This window comes from Urocitellus parryii, chromosome 6 (assembly GCF_045843805.1).
Source record: "Urocitellus parryii isolate mUroPar1 chromosome 6, mUroPar1.hap1, whole genome shotgun sequence".
Lineage (NCBI taxonomy): Eukaryota > Metazoa > Chordata > Mammalia > Rodentia > Sciuridae > Urocitellus > Urocitellus parryii.
Window position 1 is genome coordinate 129,453,114 of NC_135536.1, and position 17,724 is coordinate 129,470,837.

General features: G+C 41.2%; 1 protein-coding gene across 3 annotated transcripts in view; it reads left to right on the forward strand.

Annotated features, from left to right (window-relative positions):
• The first annotated feature begins 1,544 nt into the window (after nt 1-1,544).
• The window catches only part of Il16 (interleukin 16), a 92,695-nt gene continuing 76,515 nt past the window's right edge, over nt 1,545-17,724 (forward strand). For 2 of the 3 annotated variants that reach the window (XM_026388174.2, XM_026388175.2), the window contains exon 1: nt 1,545-1,871. In XM_026388174.2, coding sequence (XP_026243959.2) covers nt 1,560-1,871 — 312 coding nt within the window. In that variant the 5' untranslated portion in view covers nt 1,545-1,559. The remainder of the gene's footprint in view (nt 1,872-17,724) is intronic. The other variant, XM_026388176.2, reaches the window with a different exon arrangement.

Consider the following 17,724-nt stretch of genomic DNA (forward strand, 5'->3'; position numbering starts at 1 on the left):
ATGCAATCCCAGCCACTCAGGAGGCTGAGGTGGGAGGATGGCAAGTTGAAGGCCAGCCTGGGCAACTTAGCAAGACCTGCCTCAAATTAAAATGTCAAAGTCCTGGAGATGTAGCTCAGTGGCTGAGGGCCCCTGGGTTTGATCCTCACCACCAAGAAAAAAAAAATGTAAAGGGTGAACACAGAGAAGAATAAACTTGTGTGAAGTAGGTGCTGCACACACCGTCTTCTTTCAAGAAGGAATTCCCTTTGACGTGGGGGGTGTGCGAAAGGGTTTTGACGGTTTTGACGTGAGGAAATGCTGGGAGGTTGCTGCTTTCCCTTATTCTGCCCAGGAGGAATGTGAACAGCAGTCCCAGTGGGTCAAGCACCTCCCACCCTGTGCCGTTCTACAGCAGGTCTGTGGCTGGGCCTGAGTCAGGGCTCCTCATGGAGCCTCAACCTAGGGGAGGTGTGACTTGCTGAAGGGCCACGCTGTGGGCCTGGGGTGGGGAGCCGGTCTCTGGTCCTTGACCCAGGGGTGACAGGTGATGGAGCAGGAACTATGGTGTCTGTTTGATTGCCACCAGCGTGTGACCTGGGCCCAGGAGAAGGCATACATGTTCGCCAAGAGCTGGTCATGTGCTGAGCCCTTTGGCAGACGCTGCCCGAGCCTCACCTCTGTTTACGCCTGTTGGCCTGGCTGCACAGTGTTGGGTGGGGCTCCTGACCCTCTTAGTCACGAGCCCTTCCTTTTTCATTTTTATTTTGGTACTGGGTATTGAACCCAAGAATTTTTACTACTGAGTGACATCTCCAGTCCTTTTAATTTTGAGACAAGTTCTCGCTAAATTGCTGAGGCTGACCTCAAACTTGGGATCCTCCTGCCTCAGCCTCCTGAGTAACTGGGATTACAGGCATATGCCACCACACCCGGCGACACATTAATGGTCTTGGATTTGAGCTCCCTGGATTCCGGGGTTTCCTTCAAGATGCTATGGGAGTCCCCAAGGATAGTCAAAGGGTCAGGCAGGTGGTGGGCTTAGTCCTCCCTGGTTCCCTAGTCAGTCTGCTCTAAAGACTGGAGTTCCCTTATAAACTTTTATTTTGAAGATTGGTTTCCAAGTTTATTTGTTTTTTGGTTTCCAAGTTTAAAAGTGCTGGTCTCTATGTTACCTAAACTCTCTCCCGGGACCTTGGGTTTGCACTTTTCCTGTCTTTCCTCAATTTCTCTGCCTGTTGGATGAGGCTGTGCACAAGAGAAGCTCTGGGATAAGGTCTCTGGGAGTCTGCTAGTGGAGGGGTGTTAACCACTGGGCTAAATGAGCCCCATTTGGCTGGCAAAGGGAAGGGCCAGTGACCCTGAAGGATGACCTGCCCATCTGCCCTGTGTCCCGGGCACTGGGCATGGTGGCTCGGTTCCATCTCCACTTGTCAGCAGCAGGTCACGTGGCTTCTTCCCATTTCCTCTTTCCTCCAGGGACTCATGAAGTGGTGGCTAAGCCCAGTTCAGTTGCCACCCATCAACCGGGGGCCAGAGACCAGGAAAGGAAGAAAGGCAGCTTTCCGTCCTCTCTGAGGATGGAGCCACACAGCTGTTCTGCAAAGAGCCGAAAGTCCATGAAATTCCGGTCCCTTTCCCGATCCCTGATCCTCTGCAATGCCAAGACTAGCGATGATGGATCCAGCCCTGATGAGAAGTACCCGGATCCCTTCGAGAGTCCGCTGGGTCAGGGCAAGGAGGGCATTTCCCACTCGTCCGTCCAGCTGGCAGACACGTCCGAGGCCAGGCTCAGCAGCATTCCTGATCTGGCGTTGGCCTCAGAGGCCGCTCAACTTCAAGCAGCTGGGAGTGATCGCGGCAAGAACTACAGGAGGATGTTCTTCATGAAGGTATGCCCAGGGCTGGGTGCTGGTGGAGCCTCGTAGCGTGGGGGCTAGAATAAAGTCTTGGGATTCATTTTTCAGAGTTCTAATTGTGAGCAAAAGCAAGAAAAAAGTTGAGGCAGGGCCCCCTGGAACTGCAGCCATGAGCGTGGTGTGAATCAGGCCCAGCTGACACTCCCGCTTCAGAGGTTCAGTGAGACACTCTGTCAGTCCAAGATCGGGGCCTAGATCCCTGATGGAAAGTGGCAGGTGTGACAGTCAGTACTCCTGTAAGTTGTCATCTGCAGTCTCCTTGGGGCCTATCATAGGCATGTCAGATCACACCGTCATGTAGGCACGCAGAGGCAGAGGCTGAGGACTTGGACACAGGAGGAGGCCGTGGGCAAGCAGAGGAAGGAGCTCAGGTGAGGAAGTCAGCTCCCCAAATGCTGACTGTGAACATTTTCCAGGGTGCTCTGCCAATTTCAACCTCGGTGGAGCGCTGACGGTGACAAATGAAGCTATAAATTGGGGAGGGGTGGTTAAGTAGTGTTTGGGGACTTGGCCAAAATTCATAATGTTTTCTGTTAGAGCACATTTCAGTGTTTTGCCATCATAATGAGGTGGGAATTGCAGGGTACCATGGGATCTGGGCTGATTGGATTTTGTCCTGTTATCCCCTCTCGAGTCCTGTGCCTTAGTGCCTTCTGTTGATGGAGGGATTTCTCCAGGGTCCAAGTGGCCTGGACCTTGGAGTCAGTGCTGCTCCCTCAGTGACAGGCCTGCCCCAGGGGGCTTCCCGGCAGACTACTGCCAAGAAACCCTAGGGAGTCACCAACCTTGAGCCACCAAAGGAAGTCATTCCAGTGCCTGGGAAGGGTCTAGCACTTTCATACAGCTCAGTTAACCTCCCTCACGAGGGAAGTGACTGCTTAACACTTATATGACAAATGACCTCAGGTTACGTCCCATAGTATGCAGCAGGAACAGCCCTGATGATCTCCAGACACAAAGAGCCCCCGGTCCAGGCCGTGCCATCACTCATGACTTCTGTTGACATGTCCTGAACTCACCTGATGGGGAGAAGGAGAACCTTCCAGTTTGTCATAAATGATGAGAAAAATATACAGTCCACCAACCAAATGCTATATCTACTAATGATGATATGAAAGAATCCAGAGGGGAATAGATTATTCGCTTGCTTCTGATTAATTGCATAGGCATTTACTGAGCACCTACTAAGTGCCCCCGGCACTGTGGGGATTCAGACTCTGACCTCCAAGAACTTGCTTTGAGTAAAATTTACACTGCAGGAGACACAGGGGGCCTGTTAAAGTCTCAAAGGAAGAAGGGACCACAGCTCTGAGGAGGCATCTGTCTTTCCTTCTTTCAGTAAATATTTAAGGAGCACCTGTCTGGGCCAGGCACTGTTGTAGGGAGTGAGTGAGACAGACTCGGTCCCTACCCTGGTGCAGGGGACACAGTTGTCAGTTACTTAAATATAGGTGTATATTATTATACAATGAAGGTTATGAAGACGTAGTAAGGAAGATAAGGGGTTAGAGAATGAGAGGTATTGCTGTCCTTTTGAAAAAGGTGGTGGCAAAGCCTTTTCTAACCACATGACTTTCGGTTAAGTTTCTGAAGTGGAGGAGAGAGTCCAGTGACTGTGGGAGGAGGGGCACCAAGAGGGGACAGCCAGTGCAGGCAGGAAGAAGGCCTGTACTCAAGAAGCACCAAGGAGCAGAACACGGAAGATAGGGAGAAAGGGGAGAAGGCAGGAAATGGAGTTGAGGTGGAACAGGGGCCTGAGCAGATGGCAAGAGTCTGGACTTTTATCCTAAGAAGGATGGACACCAGGGGAGTGACATGTCTGACTGAGAGCGGTGTGCAGGAGGACCTGTTGGGGTGCAGACAGCAAGGACCCAGGCCAGGGATGGCCTAGCTTGCCAGTGGCAAAGGCACTGAGAATGGTCCAGGTAGGGATTCATTTTCTATGCAGAGGCAACAGGATTTGTTGTTGGAAGAACACAGAGCATGAAAGAATGAGAGGGATCAACCTTGGCTGCGAACTGAGGTCCGAGCAACTCGGGGTGGGAGGAAAAGAGGTGCCCTGTCCTAAAGTGGAGGAAAAAACAGTGGGGGCTGGAAAAATGACAAAGAAATGAAGAGTTGTTCCTTGAAAGACTTCAATTTTACTAAGCAAGGGTGGGTGGGAGAGGAAATTGCAGAAGCAAAGAGGTAGAGAGGAAGGCTCAGTGCTGTGTCTGGACCACCCGGCCCAGGCAAGTGTGTCTGGGGCTCAGTTCTTGCCCTTGTTCAGCAGCAGGAGGTTGCACACCTGGGGAAAGTCATCAACAAGCGGTAGGAGAGGCCAAGGGGAGGGGACTGGGGACCTCACCTTTTTCGGCTTTTTGTAATTCTCACATGCTGCATATTTTTGTTTACAAAGCAATTCACTGCCCTGGGGTCATTGTCTTTATTCTCCAAAACCTTGGGAAGATGGTGGTCACAGCAATCTTATAGTAGTATTATTTCTTGGACGCAGTATGGCACTGGGATCAGGGATGTGGGCTCATGACTCTGGTTGCCTGGGTTGGAATCTAACTTGCCACTTACTGTCTGTGTGATCCTGGACAATTCACTTGACCTCTCTGTGTCTCAATTACAATTCACTTTACCTGTGTGCCTTAATCACATTGAAGTTGCTGATAGCCTATAACTCATATGGGTCTAAAGAATATAAAGCTAGAGGTATTTATGTATAGGAGAAAATCTGTGCAAAGGAACATGAGCTGGGCTCAGAGGCCAGAAAGAGTTGACTGGGGTGGTGGAGGGGCCCTGCAGGGTAGAGTGGAGGTTGAGGTATGGAGGAACAGGGTCGGGAGGGAGGGGTATGGTCCATCTTGGAGCCTGAGACCTCCTGCTCATTTTAAAGGAGCGCAGACGATTCTTAAGGATCTACTAATGAATTCTAAGCAATTGAGAGTCCAGTCATCTGAGCAGGTGTCATAATCACAGGTGGCAGGGCAGAAAGGTGAGAGGTGACAGCTGGTCCCCATACCCTTTATGAGGGTGTCACAAAGTAACTCACAGCCACTCGCTCCCTTCTAGTGTCCCTGCCCCGGCGGCCTCCCTCCCTGCGTCCCCTCACCAGAGCAGCCCAGCGCTCAGGGTGACTCAGTTGGCCCAAATGCCCTCCCCAGCTTCCAGCAGTGCCATGGTTACAGTGACTTCAAAACAACATCTGGAATGAGACCCCGTGACATCAGCTTCTCCTCTAGAAACGCCTAAGATGAAAATTAAAGAAGAGGAAGTTGTATAAACAGCCAACTCGGGGGAAAAGTCCTTTTTGGATGGCTTGTGTTTGGCACAGCCAGGGCCGAGCAGATTACTGCCCGGGGGGCATGCCAAGGCTGGCACAGACGAGAGGAATTCAGAGCAAGCATTCGAGCCTGTGTTATGTATTAAGAGACTGATGGGCTTGTCCCTGGGGAGCTTCTAGACCACCCCCTTCCCCCATGGATTCACATGGTAGAATGCTAAATACCAGGTTTTCTAATTAACTAGCACACACAAATTCAATAGATTAAGCCTAGTCCTTTGAAAGGAGGGAATAGCAGACTCGCTGGCTACACCAAACCCACTGTCTTTTTTTTCAAGTGGAAAGAGTATTTTCAAATGCCCTTTAAGCAAAGAGAGAAACTCAGCCAGGTTGAACTGAAGCTCCCCATACTCTGCCTCTCTGTTCTCTTTCCTCTCTTTCTTCCCCTTTATCTTTTATTCCTTTCCCCCCCCCAGTCTCTTCAAACATTGTAAAGCACCTGCTTTGAGCTGCCCTCTAGGGATAAATAAACAATTTGATGCTGCACCCTCAGGGAACTTGTGTGTAAGCATGATTAATCCTGTCTCCGTCTCCTCCTTCAACCTAGAGCTTCGCTCATTCAGTTTTCTTAATGACAGATCTTATGCAGAGGCTGAGTGGTAGGGAAATCACATCCTAAAATGAGATTGCTAGGCCTCCAACTAGTTTGCTTTCTGGTACTAGAATAAAATGCTACAGACTGGGTGATTTATAAAGAAAGAAGTTTTGTTTGCCGTTCTGGAACCTGGGAATTCCAAGGATGTGGCATCTAGATTAGGCAAGGGCTTTCGTGCTGCATCATAACAAGGCATAAAGTGAAGGAGCAAGTGTCTGCAAAAGAGCACACTCACTTTAGGATGACCTCCTCTGGTGGCAAATAACCAACACGCTTCTAGCGATAACATTAATCCACTCCTGGCAGCCTCAGCCCAGTGGCCCAAAACCCTCTGGCTAGGTCCCACCTCCTAACACCACTGCACTGGGAATTAAGGTTCTAGTTCATCAACTTTTGGGGGACACATTCAGACCATAGCATTTACCATTAAGTTCACTAAGGCACTGAACAGTAAGCCCCTCATTATGGAATTTCCTCAAAGGAAAATGAGAGTCCAGTTAACTTTCTGTGAAAGCTAGGCAATCTCAGAAACAAGCCAATAACTGAGGTCCAGCTGAAAATTTCCTGTTCACATCTCCAGGAAGCTCAGTGTGCATGGAGGAAGGACAGAGGGAGTGCTTCCCTAGAGAGGCAGGAGAGAGCCAGGGCAGTGGGATACGCAGCAGGCAGGACGGAGGTGCAGATAGAGAGGGTTAAGGTCAGGGGAGGGGAGACAATGGGCTGCAGGAGTGAGAGGGGGGCTCATCTATGCTCTGCCACAAATCAAGCCTGCCCCAGATTACAAAGGATCCTTTTGAAAGGAGTTTTCAGAAAGACATTTTCTTGTGCTTCTTGAAGAATTGCTGTTTGATCTTCCACATTTGGATCTTTAATTCACATGAAATCAAATTGTGCACATGTTGAGGGGTAGGGGCTTTTATCCCGTGTGGGTAGCCCACTGCCCAGGCCCAGTGTTGGGAAAGCTGTCTGCCACCATTGTACGGCAGCCTTGTCTCAACAATCAAGGACCCCCGGTACATGGGTTGGTCTCCAGTTTCTCCATTCTTATCCATTCATCTTTTCTTTGTTCTATCCTTACACTAAGAGCACATAGTTTTAATTATTGGAGCTTTATAGTAAGGTTTTTTGATATCTGGCCATGTGAGTCTTTACTTTTCAAACCGAACTTGGTTATTCTGTTGGGAACTTTATTGGAATTGCACCGACTCAATGGCCCAATTTAAATCCATGTACGTGATTTTTTTTTTTCTCCAAAAATTTGCTATAGATTCTTTTGGTTTATTTTCAGCAAGCCAAATCCTTATCTGAGCTGGGGCTGTGGCTCAGTGATAGAGCACTTGCCTCACCTGTGTAAGGAACTGGGTTTGATTCTCAGCACCGCACATAAATAAATGAATAAAATAAGGTCTATCAACAACTAAAAAAAAGTTTTTTTAAATTCCTTATCTGACATTTTTGAATAATTATAGTTCTATTTCTCCCTTGCCAAATTTTATACTCTTCTACCTTTTGTTTCGTTGTCTATAGCCTATAGCACAGTGTTGAGTAGAAGTGGTGAGAGCAGGACTTTTTGTTTTCTCATTGATCTCAAGAGCAAAATTTCATTTTTTACTATGTCACTAGGTATGATTTTAAAAATTTACTATTTTATTTTGTTATTGGATTAAAGAAATTTCCCTCTATTCACAGTTGGCAGATAGGTTTTCTTCCCCTCTGCTCACTATGAATTGTTGTTGAATTTTATGAAATTATTTTCTGCATTTATTGAGATGATCATATGGATTTTTCTACTTTATTCTTGTTAATTTGTAAATTATGTCAGATGACTGTTTTGAATGTTAAAACATTTTTGCATTCCTGGAAAAAACTCAACTTAATCATCATATGATCATCCAATATAACTCTAGATTTGATATGCTAATATTTTGATTGCTGCCTTTTGTGTTTGTGAGAAAGATTAACCTAAAATTTTCTTTTCTGGTAATGCCCTGTGTGATTTCTCATAATATTGGTATATTCATCTCTCCATTCTCTAGGATTTCTTAGCTAATATTGGTGTTTTACTTTTAAAAATGGTTGGAATAATTCTCCTATGAGCCATCAAAATAGAGATTATTTTGTAGAAGCGTTTTAAAAATTTTCATTAAGCCGGGCGTGGTGGTGCACTCCTGTAATCCCAGCGGCTCAGGAGGCTGAGGCAGAAGGATCGTAAGTTCAAAGCCAGCCTCAGCAAAAGTGAGGTGCTAAGCAACTCAGTGAGACCCTGTCTCTATATAAAATACAAAATAGGGCTGGAGATGGATTCAGTGGTCAAGTACCTAAAAAAAAAGAAAGAAAAAAAGAAAATTGGTTAAATGTATTTAATAAATACAAGGTTATTCAGATTTTCAGTCTTTTGTTATCAGTTTTTATAGGATGCATTTTTGTTCCTGGAAGTTTTCTGAATTTTCATACTTATTAGAATAAAGTTTATAAATTCTTATTATATTTTATTGAAGTTTTGATGAGATTATTGCATACTTACCTGAAGTTACAATCCTCTGTACCCTTTCCCAAGTCCTCCATAGGTAATAGGTACTATTTCACAAAACTCTGATATAATATCTAAGCCAGCATAATGATGGTGATACAGTTCTTTGATCTTATTGGATTTTCCCAGCTTAACTCATACACATTTGTGTGTACTGTGTGTGTGTGTGTGTGTGTGTGTATTACCTTTTAGATATGGATAGGAACTGTCTTGAGGCCAAATTTTCATTCCCAACGTTGGTACTTGATGTCTTGCTTCTATTTCTTTCTTAATCTGTCATTAGATAGAGAAATTTTGTCTTCTCAAATAATTTTTTTGTGAGTTTATTGAATTTTCCCTGTCCTGTGTCCTCTACCTAATCAATCTTTACTCTTTTCATTATCTTCTTTCTTCTGTATTCTCTGAGTCTAATTTTCTGTTTTTAATCTAACTTTTTGAGATGGAAAGTTGGATAACAGATTTTCCTACTTTCTAATGAATGCACTTAGGGGTATAAATATCCTATGCTTTGTAGTTTGATCCACAAATTTTGATGTGTCATATTTTATATAGACAGATATAGATAAATTTTTATCTATTGTGATTTATTGTATGATTCATGGTTTATTTAGAAATGCATTGCTTAAATTTCAGGAAGTTGAAAATTTTCTAGCATATATTCTTCTATGTGTCTTGATTAATTCTGAGATTAATTATTCTGTATGAGTAATTTATAAAAAAGAAGAGAATATATTATAAATGATCCCAATCATTGAGAATTTGTGAGGCAAAATATATATGTGTATAGGTGTTGTTGGATGCAGTAGTCCATATTTGTCTTTAGTTCAAGTTTGATAGCCATTTTTTCCAGTTTTTTTTATCTTTCTCAATCCCATCTCTATTACTTACTGAAAGAAGTAAATTAAAATTTCCCATTATGATTGTAGATTTTATTTAATTCTTTCAGTTCTGTTAATTTTTGCTTTATTTATTTTGAAACTTTATTTTTATATGTATAGACTTTTATAACTTTTTAAATATTTTCCTGGTGGATTAATACTCCTACAGTTTTGAAAGGTCTCTCTTTTGCCTAGGGATTATTATTTTTGCTGAAAAATTATCTGATATTGGCATAGTTTCGCCTACTAATTTTTGGCTAATATTTGCCTGGTATATCCTTTTTCGTCTTTTTGCTTTCAATCTGTGTTTATGTATTTAAGGTTCCTATTATGTAAGCAGCACATATTGAAGTTGTTTTTTCTTCCATCTTGTAATCTTTGTCTTATTTTGTGGCTTTTGACACTATTTATATTTTATGCAATTTCAGATATGTTTTGATCAGATGGCTACTCTATTACCTGTTTTCTAATTGTCCAAAGTGTTTTATATTCTATTTTCTCTCTCTTTCTGCTACCTTTTGAATTAATAATTTTATTCCATTTCCCTTTTGATTTCCTTATTCATTCTAATTTTTCTATGATGATTTTTATTAAAATATAAAAACACACTGAACAGATTAGTCTCATGTAAATTAGTATTTTGTGTCAGTTCTCAGACAGTGCTAAGAAGTTAGAACACATAACTCTATTTACAATAGCCCATCTTTTTTCCACTTTTCTGTCATTAATTTTAATTCAACCTATGTTTAAAACTCCAAAATATATCTTTATTATTCAATGCAGTCAGTATTCATCTATATTAATTCATATGTTTAACCTTTCCATCATTCTTCATTTCTTCTTGCATTTCTGTCTTTCTTACTGAGATTGTTTCCTTTTGCCTAAAGCAAACTTGCTTCCAACCTGGGCAGGACCTGGGCTGAGAGTACAATGAGCTCTACATGCCAAATGTCTGAATATTTAAAAGTTATAAATCAAGGTAAAAGGATGCTTAAAATATGTGTCCTATCCTCCATGCTTGACAAGCATACCTTCATAAGGACTTGTATGGCCAAGTCCAATTAGATTCTTGGACTCATCAGAGATATGCCCTGGAAGACGGTGGCACAAGAAGATCCCTTTCCTGGTTCTTAGCTGTTGACCATGGCTTTTAGCTGTTGACCATGCCCTTCTTTCTCTTAACCACTCTCAGCACTGTTCATCACCATGAGGGGCCTTACAGGTGAACATGTGGAAGCCTGCAATTCTCTAGTCACTGCTTTCCCTTAGCAAACAGCCACCTTGTCACCCTTGCAGCCTAGAGTTACACACACCAGTGTTGTGATTTGCTCTTGATGGTATAGAACCAGAAGTTGAAGCATGAGCTCTCCTGATGGAATCTGATGCCTCCCATCTATATTGTTTTTCAGTTTCTCTCGAGCTGACTGTGAGCAGGTCACCAAACAGCCTGCAGTTAGTTCTATGTTTACCTACTCTGGAGCTGGAACTCTTAAATACTGTGGGATGCAGAACTCAATGAGACTGGGAACTGACAAATAGTAATTGCCAATATAGATATAAATATTTGTGGAAAGGATGGTTGCATAAATGGGTATAATTAGGCCACTCTTAAGGTCAGAAAGTCTATACATGGTCTGGATTTGCATCAGTTCTTTTTGAGCCAACACATAGGTTTATATTGGACATGGCTTTATGCATTTCCATCAACTGGGATCTGGAGTCACTGGGTATTGATCTGGAAGAAGGACAGCAACAGATGAGACCAGACGTGTGGGAGGCCCTCTCCTCTGGAGATGCCCATCTGAAAGGATATAAAATGCTTTGATCCACATGGGAATGGCCTCCCTAGCATGGAAAATGCTGCTTTTCTTTAAAAATTCAAAATATTGGTTAGGCCAAGTCACCACTCATGCAGTGTGACTCAGGATGCGATGAAGTCAGATCAGCCGTCTGAACCTCTGGCTTATGCTGTGGGTGGACAGAGGGTGGTCAAGGCCCCACCAGAACAGACGAGTCCCTTCATTTTGCTGCTTGTGAGGAGCTCAGCCTGTGGCTTTGAGGCCCAGGCTTCCTTGGCAAGTGGGAAACCCAATCCTTTGGCTGCTTGCCTTTTTCTGCCACAGAAGAGCAGCTTGTGGATGCTGAGAGCAGCCACTGGGAGAGAAGCTTGGGCATTCAGGACTCCCACGGAGCTGGCCACATCCCTGAATGTGCTGGAGGGTGGGGAAGGAGGCAAGGGTGGTCCATGTACAGGAAGCAGGGAGGGGCTGCACCCAGGTATGATTAATGTTCACTTCTTTATGACTCCCGAATTCCATGTTATTTCTAGTCACTTTTTCCAATGCCAGAAGACATTTGGAGCTATTTTCCTAGAAGCTAATTTGATTGATTGGTATTTGAATCTCATTGGTTCTGGCACGATACTATTTGTTTAGTGAAGAGGAGTTTGATGGAAAGAAGAAGAAGAAAGGAAATTGGGAAGAGTTAGTAAACCATCTACCTTTCCAACTCTATTTCTCAATCTTGCCCTTCATATATGCATTACATCCTAGCTAGGTTCCTCCCTGTCAGTTATGGTTTGGATGTGAATGTTCCCTAAAGACCCATGTGTTGAATCCTTGGTCCACAGTGCAGCAATATTCAGAGGTGAGGCTTTTGGGAGGTGATTATATCACGAGGGCTCTGATAAATTAATCCATTGATAACTGAATGGACTCCTGAGAGATGGTGGAGGTGGTGAGAGGTGGGGCCTAGTTGAAGGAGAGGGTCCTTGGTTCCTGTCCTTGGGGACTATACTTTATCTCTGGTCCCTTCCTCCAGTTGCCATGAGCCGATAGCTTTCTTTCACCGTGCTGGTTCTGTTTTGGAACAAGCTGACCCTGGACTGAAACCATGATCCAAAATAAATCTTTCCTCAGGTATTGGTCATAGTGATGAAAAGCTGACGAACAAACACTGTCTTTGCACATAACCCCTTAGACGGTCTCAAAGACAGCAAGACCAGAGCAGCTCTTGCTGCTGCCTCTGGCTGAAATACTTTTCTCACTCTCTGAATCATCCCAAATCTTAGTCATCCTTTTCAATAGAACAGATGTCATAAAGTTTTATCTGACCTCCTCCCTTATCCTGTGCCCCTGGTTTCCTATGATTCCTACTTGAAACAGCAAACAAAAACCTATGTGTGGAGCTCAGAGGTAGAATGCTCACCTCCCATGCATGAGGCACTGGGTTCAATCCTCAGCACCACATAAAAGTAAAATAAAGATATTATGTCCACCTGTAACTAAAAATTAAATATTAAAAAAAAACTTTACGTCTTCCCACCAAAGAATATTCTGGGTGCCATCTGTAGACAGGAAGAATTGACTCTATCAATCTGCGATTACACTACCAGTATAGGAGAATGTCTCAAAAAATGCTTAAGTCTCCATGAGACTCTATCACATGGATGCATCACAATATTGTTTTAAAATCTTCAAAACTATTTTCTTAAATATAGAGCATATAAAAATAAGGTTATAAAATGTATACATACTCTAAAATATAAGTGTCTCATTTACTTTTATATTAGTCATGAAGTTTAAGAAACAAACCTTGAAACGTCAGTGGTAACTAACTTTGAGGTCCTTGTGTGTCCTTACATCCATTCTCACTCCTCTCAGAGGTACCCACTGTTCTTCATTTTGAGTGTATCGTTCCTTTGCTTTCCTGTATAGTTTACTGTATCTCTTTGTATACCCTGATGATATTTGTTTAGTTCTCTTTATTTCAATATTTATTTTTTAGGTGTAGATGGACACAACATAATGCCTTTATTTTTATGTGGTGCTGAGGACTAAACCCGGGTCCCGCCTGTGCTAGGCGAGCGCTCTACCGCTGAGCCACAATCCCAGCCCAGGTCTCTTTATTTCTGATTTCATGTTTTCAGGGAATGTTTTTATCCTTTTACTTTCATCCTGTCTGTGTTATTAAGTTTCACATGAGTTTCTTACGAAGAGCCTGGTTAGATCATTTAAAATGACCACATCTCTGCCAATCTCTGGATTGATGTATTTTGACCAGTTACATTTAAAGTGATAAATGGTATGTTAGGGCTTGTGTTTTTCATTTTATTATTTTTTTTCTGGTTTTTAACCCTCCATTATTTTCCCTTGACATTCTGTAGATTACTTGAAATTTTATTTTAAAGAGTTCACTTCAGTTATTTGTAATGCTTTTATTATACCATGTCTACAGTTTTCCTAGTGCCTGCTGCATGTATTACCACACACACACACACATCTTACCATGTCAACTATTGGTACTGACATTCTATCATTTTGAGTAATGTGTAGAAACCCAGCTTAAACTTAGATCCCTTTGCCCTCCTCATTTCTTAGACAGCATTGTCTTAAGTATTTATTTATTTATTTGTATCTATTAAGCAATACTTAAGATAATAAGATAACTTTTCCTTTAACCATAAAAATTAATTAAAGAAACTCTCTGGGGAAGATGATATATTATGTTTACTTCTATTTTCACCCCTTCTACTGGTCCTGTTTCCCTTTCTGAAGGTTCTAGCTGTTTATCATTTTGTTTCTATTTAGATGGCTTTCTTTAGCCACCTTTTAAGGGTAGATCATCTGGAAACACATTCCATTAATTTTCATTCATCTGAGAATATTCTTATTTTGCCTAAAGGTAGTTTTAGAAGATGTAGAATTTATAATTGACACAAATTTTTCTGCACTTGAAAAATATGTTTTTTTTTTTTTGCCTTCCATGATGTGAAATGTACTGTCATTTGAACAGGTGTTTCATTGTAGGTAATACATCATTTCTCTCTGGTTAAAGTTTTGAAGAATTTTTTTCTTTCTTTCTTTGGTTATGAGGTATCTGGATATTGACTTATTTGGGCTTGTTGTATTTGGTTCTATCACCTCCAATTGTTTATTTTTAAAAACTTCTATTTGTTGGTATTTTCTAATTTTTCATTTGCTTCTAGAGAATTTGTGAATGATTAATGAAGCATTTTATGATGCCTTCTTTAAGATCCTTGTCAAATAATTCCAATATCCAACTCTTCTCAACATTAGCACCAGTTGATTATCTTGGTTTTCAATTGCCTCTTGGATATTTTGATTATTATGTTAGGAGACTCTTGATCTGATTCTAATCTTCTGTTTGAGCAGGCAGCCACTGTGTGTAGGTGTAGCATGCAGTTTTCAGCTACTCCTGTAGTCCTTTGTTGAAATGGCACTGTAGTTTTCAGAGCCCTTGCTATTCTGGTTCATTTCATTTTTTTTTTTTGGCACTATGGAGCACTTGCTCAACATGTGCACTTTTTCCTAGAGATGCAAAGGGCTTTTCTGGGCTCCCTGGTATCACCAGGTGACCATGTGTTGCTCTGGGTGGAGGTTGGGAGAAGCTGGAGGGCTGGGGCTTTTATGCCACCCTTTTAGGTGGAGTGTAAGAAAGGAAGCACTTAGTGGATACTCTCTCTTCAGATGCACTGGGACACCTGCATATGTCCCAGAGATAAAGTGGGGGCTGCATTATTCTTGGATTTGTTGGTGCCAATACAACATATTAGACCACAAGTTGGTGCCATGACCATGGAGCTGAGGCCGTGGCTCTCCACTAGGTCTCTGCTGAACGTTCCTCTTTCCTGGTGTTTTAGCCAGGCCAGAGGGAACAGGTGTTTCTAATTTATTTGCTTGCTTGCTTTTCTTGTCTTTGCCTGTTGACAGTTCTGGGTTGCGGACTCTCCAGTTCCTACTCTGGGAGATAGACTAAACAGAAAGACAACCCAGGGAACTCACCACATTGTTCCTTACATCCCGAGGTCCCTATCCACCTCTTTCTGACTTTTAGAATCCTTTTATCATTGTCTAATAATTTCCAGGGTATTTTGTCAGAGCAGAGGGGGAGTAAGCCCATGCTGTTTTGTCTTTGACCTGGAAAGTTCAGTTCCTTGAAGTTTTGAATGTGACATAAACACAGTTGCACAACAATTCCTCTTTGCTGGATTTGCTTCTGTTACTCAACAGTATATTCCAGAAATCCTTTCATGTTATTTCATTTTATTGTGCTTCATTGATTTTCACTGTTCCATGGAATTCTCCACACAGTTTATTTATCCATTCTGCTCTTGATGGACATTTGGAACATCTCCCTTTTTTCTCGTTTAAATTAGAGACTATACTGCCACTCAAATTCCTGTGCATGCCTCAGTACAAGTTTTAAGGGCTGTAAATCTAGGTGGGAATTGGTGAGTCATAGGGTATGGGTATCTTCTATTATGTTAGAAATTGCCAAACTATTTTCTGAAGTGCCAATCTATTCTTCCATCAGCAGGTATAAAATTCTTCCTTTCTCTACATCCTCCTCAGTTCTTGATACCATCATATTTAAAACATTTTCTAGTCTGGGGGCTATTACCTGGTTTCTTATTTTGTTTTTAACTTGCATTTCCCTGATTGTTGATAAGGTTGCACAGATTTTCATATGTTTATGGGATGTTTTAATTTCCTCCTATATGTTATGCCCATTCAAATGTTTTTGTACTTATCTTTTTGGAGTGCTAACCTTTTTCTTTCTTCTCCCAGCTTTTAACTTGTCATTTCATTCCAGTTGATGAATAGAAATACTTAATTTTAATGTAAAACTATTGATGATTTCCTTTATAGTTTGTACTTTTTGCATCTTATTTTTAAATGTTATCCTTTTCTAAAGTTATAAACATATTCCATTATACTATCTATTTTGTTGTATTCTGGACACCTGATAATTTTGCCACTTGTATTATGTTTTTAATACACCTGGAATTGAAGATTTTGAGGAATAGTTGTGTGTGGTCATTTTTTTCCTCATGGTAGACCAGTTGTCCCAATGCTCTCTATTGCACTTTTAATCCTTTTCCCTGTAGCCAAAGTGTCAATTCTGTCAGAATTTAAAATTTCTCCTAGACATGTTCTTGACTGCATTCAGATTACAGATTGTTGTATTCTATGGGTCAATTTTTGGTCCTTATGCCAAAATGCTACTGCCTTAATTGCTATATTTAAAAAATAACTGTTATTCTCTTGTATGAAGATTTGTCACTTCTGTGCTTATTTAGGTATGCTTATTTTTATTTGAGGCCATTTGAGTTTTTATAAAAATTAAGGATAGGAATGTGATGCTCTAAAAAACACTTGAAATTTTGTTTACTACAATATGAAATTTATAGATAAATTGGGAGGAGAATTGACAGTCTTCCATTTTCACAAACATAGTACATAAAAATCTCCATTATTCATAACAGAATGTCTTTTAGTAAGATTTATAATTTTTCCCAGAAAGAACTTACATACCTTTTGCTTAGGTATGTTCCTAGACATTCTTTATTGTCTGATTTAACTACATGTTGACTTTTTAATATTTTGTTTTCTCACTGCTATATGCTGATATACAATTTTAAAATTGTTTTTAACTTTTAATTTTAACTTTTCCAGAATTGCTCTTTTTATTAAATAAATCTTTTTAAATATGTGTGTTATAATTACACATAATAGTGGAATTCATTATGCCATATTCACAGATGCAGCATAACATAGTTTGATCAATCTTACTCAGTGCCTTTATTTTTACATTAATTCTCAAAAAGTTATAATAAAGTAACAATACTGTAGCATAATACTTCAGTTAATTTGTTCAAGTCAATGCAGTCAAGAGAGAAAATATTTCCATCATCAGGATCCCTCAGGTTGCCCTTTCACTTCCCTTTGACCCTCACCTCTACCTCTTTTCTTATTTTTTCTAAAAGTGTTGTAGTTTTAAATTGTATACGTAAGTCCATTTAAGTTAATTTTTTATGTGAGGTGAGGTTTAGGCCAAGCTTCCTTTTCTCCCCTGTGAATGTCCAATTATTTAGCAGCATATATTGAAAGGCTATCTTTCCTTCCCTGAAATGCTCTTGCACTGTTGCTGGGCATATTCGTGTGGGCTTAGTTCTGGGTTCTCTATTCTGTGTGTCTATCCATCTTTCAATACCACAGTGTGGATTATTCTAGCTGAGTAATGAGTCTTGAAATTGGGGAGGGTGATTCCACCCACTTTTAAAAAGTCATTTTAGCTATAGTAGGCCTTTTGTATTTCCATGCAAATTTTAGTATAACCATCTATATTTACAAAGATTCTTAAAGAGATTTTAGTAGGAAATACATTACATTGGGGAGAATTGATATTTACTATGCTATTTTTTTTCAGTCTATGAATATGACATGTATATGTGTCTATATTTGGACAAATTTTTTATTTCTTTCAGTAGCATTTTCACAGTTTGTAGCATATTAATCTTGTATATTTTTGCTACATTTATGCATAAATAGTTTTCTCTCTTTTTAATTCCTCCCCCCACCTTGCCCCATTCTAAGGATCAACCCTAGGGCCTTGAGCATATTGACAAGTGCTTTTCCACTGAGCTAAATCCCCAACCCCAACATTTCTCCTTTTCTTTGATGAGTATA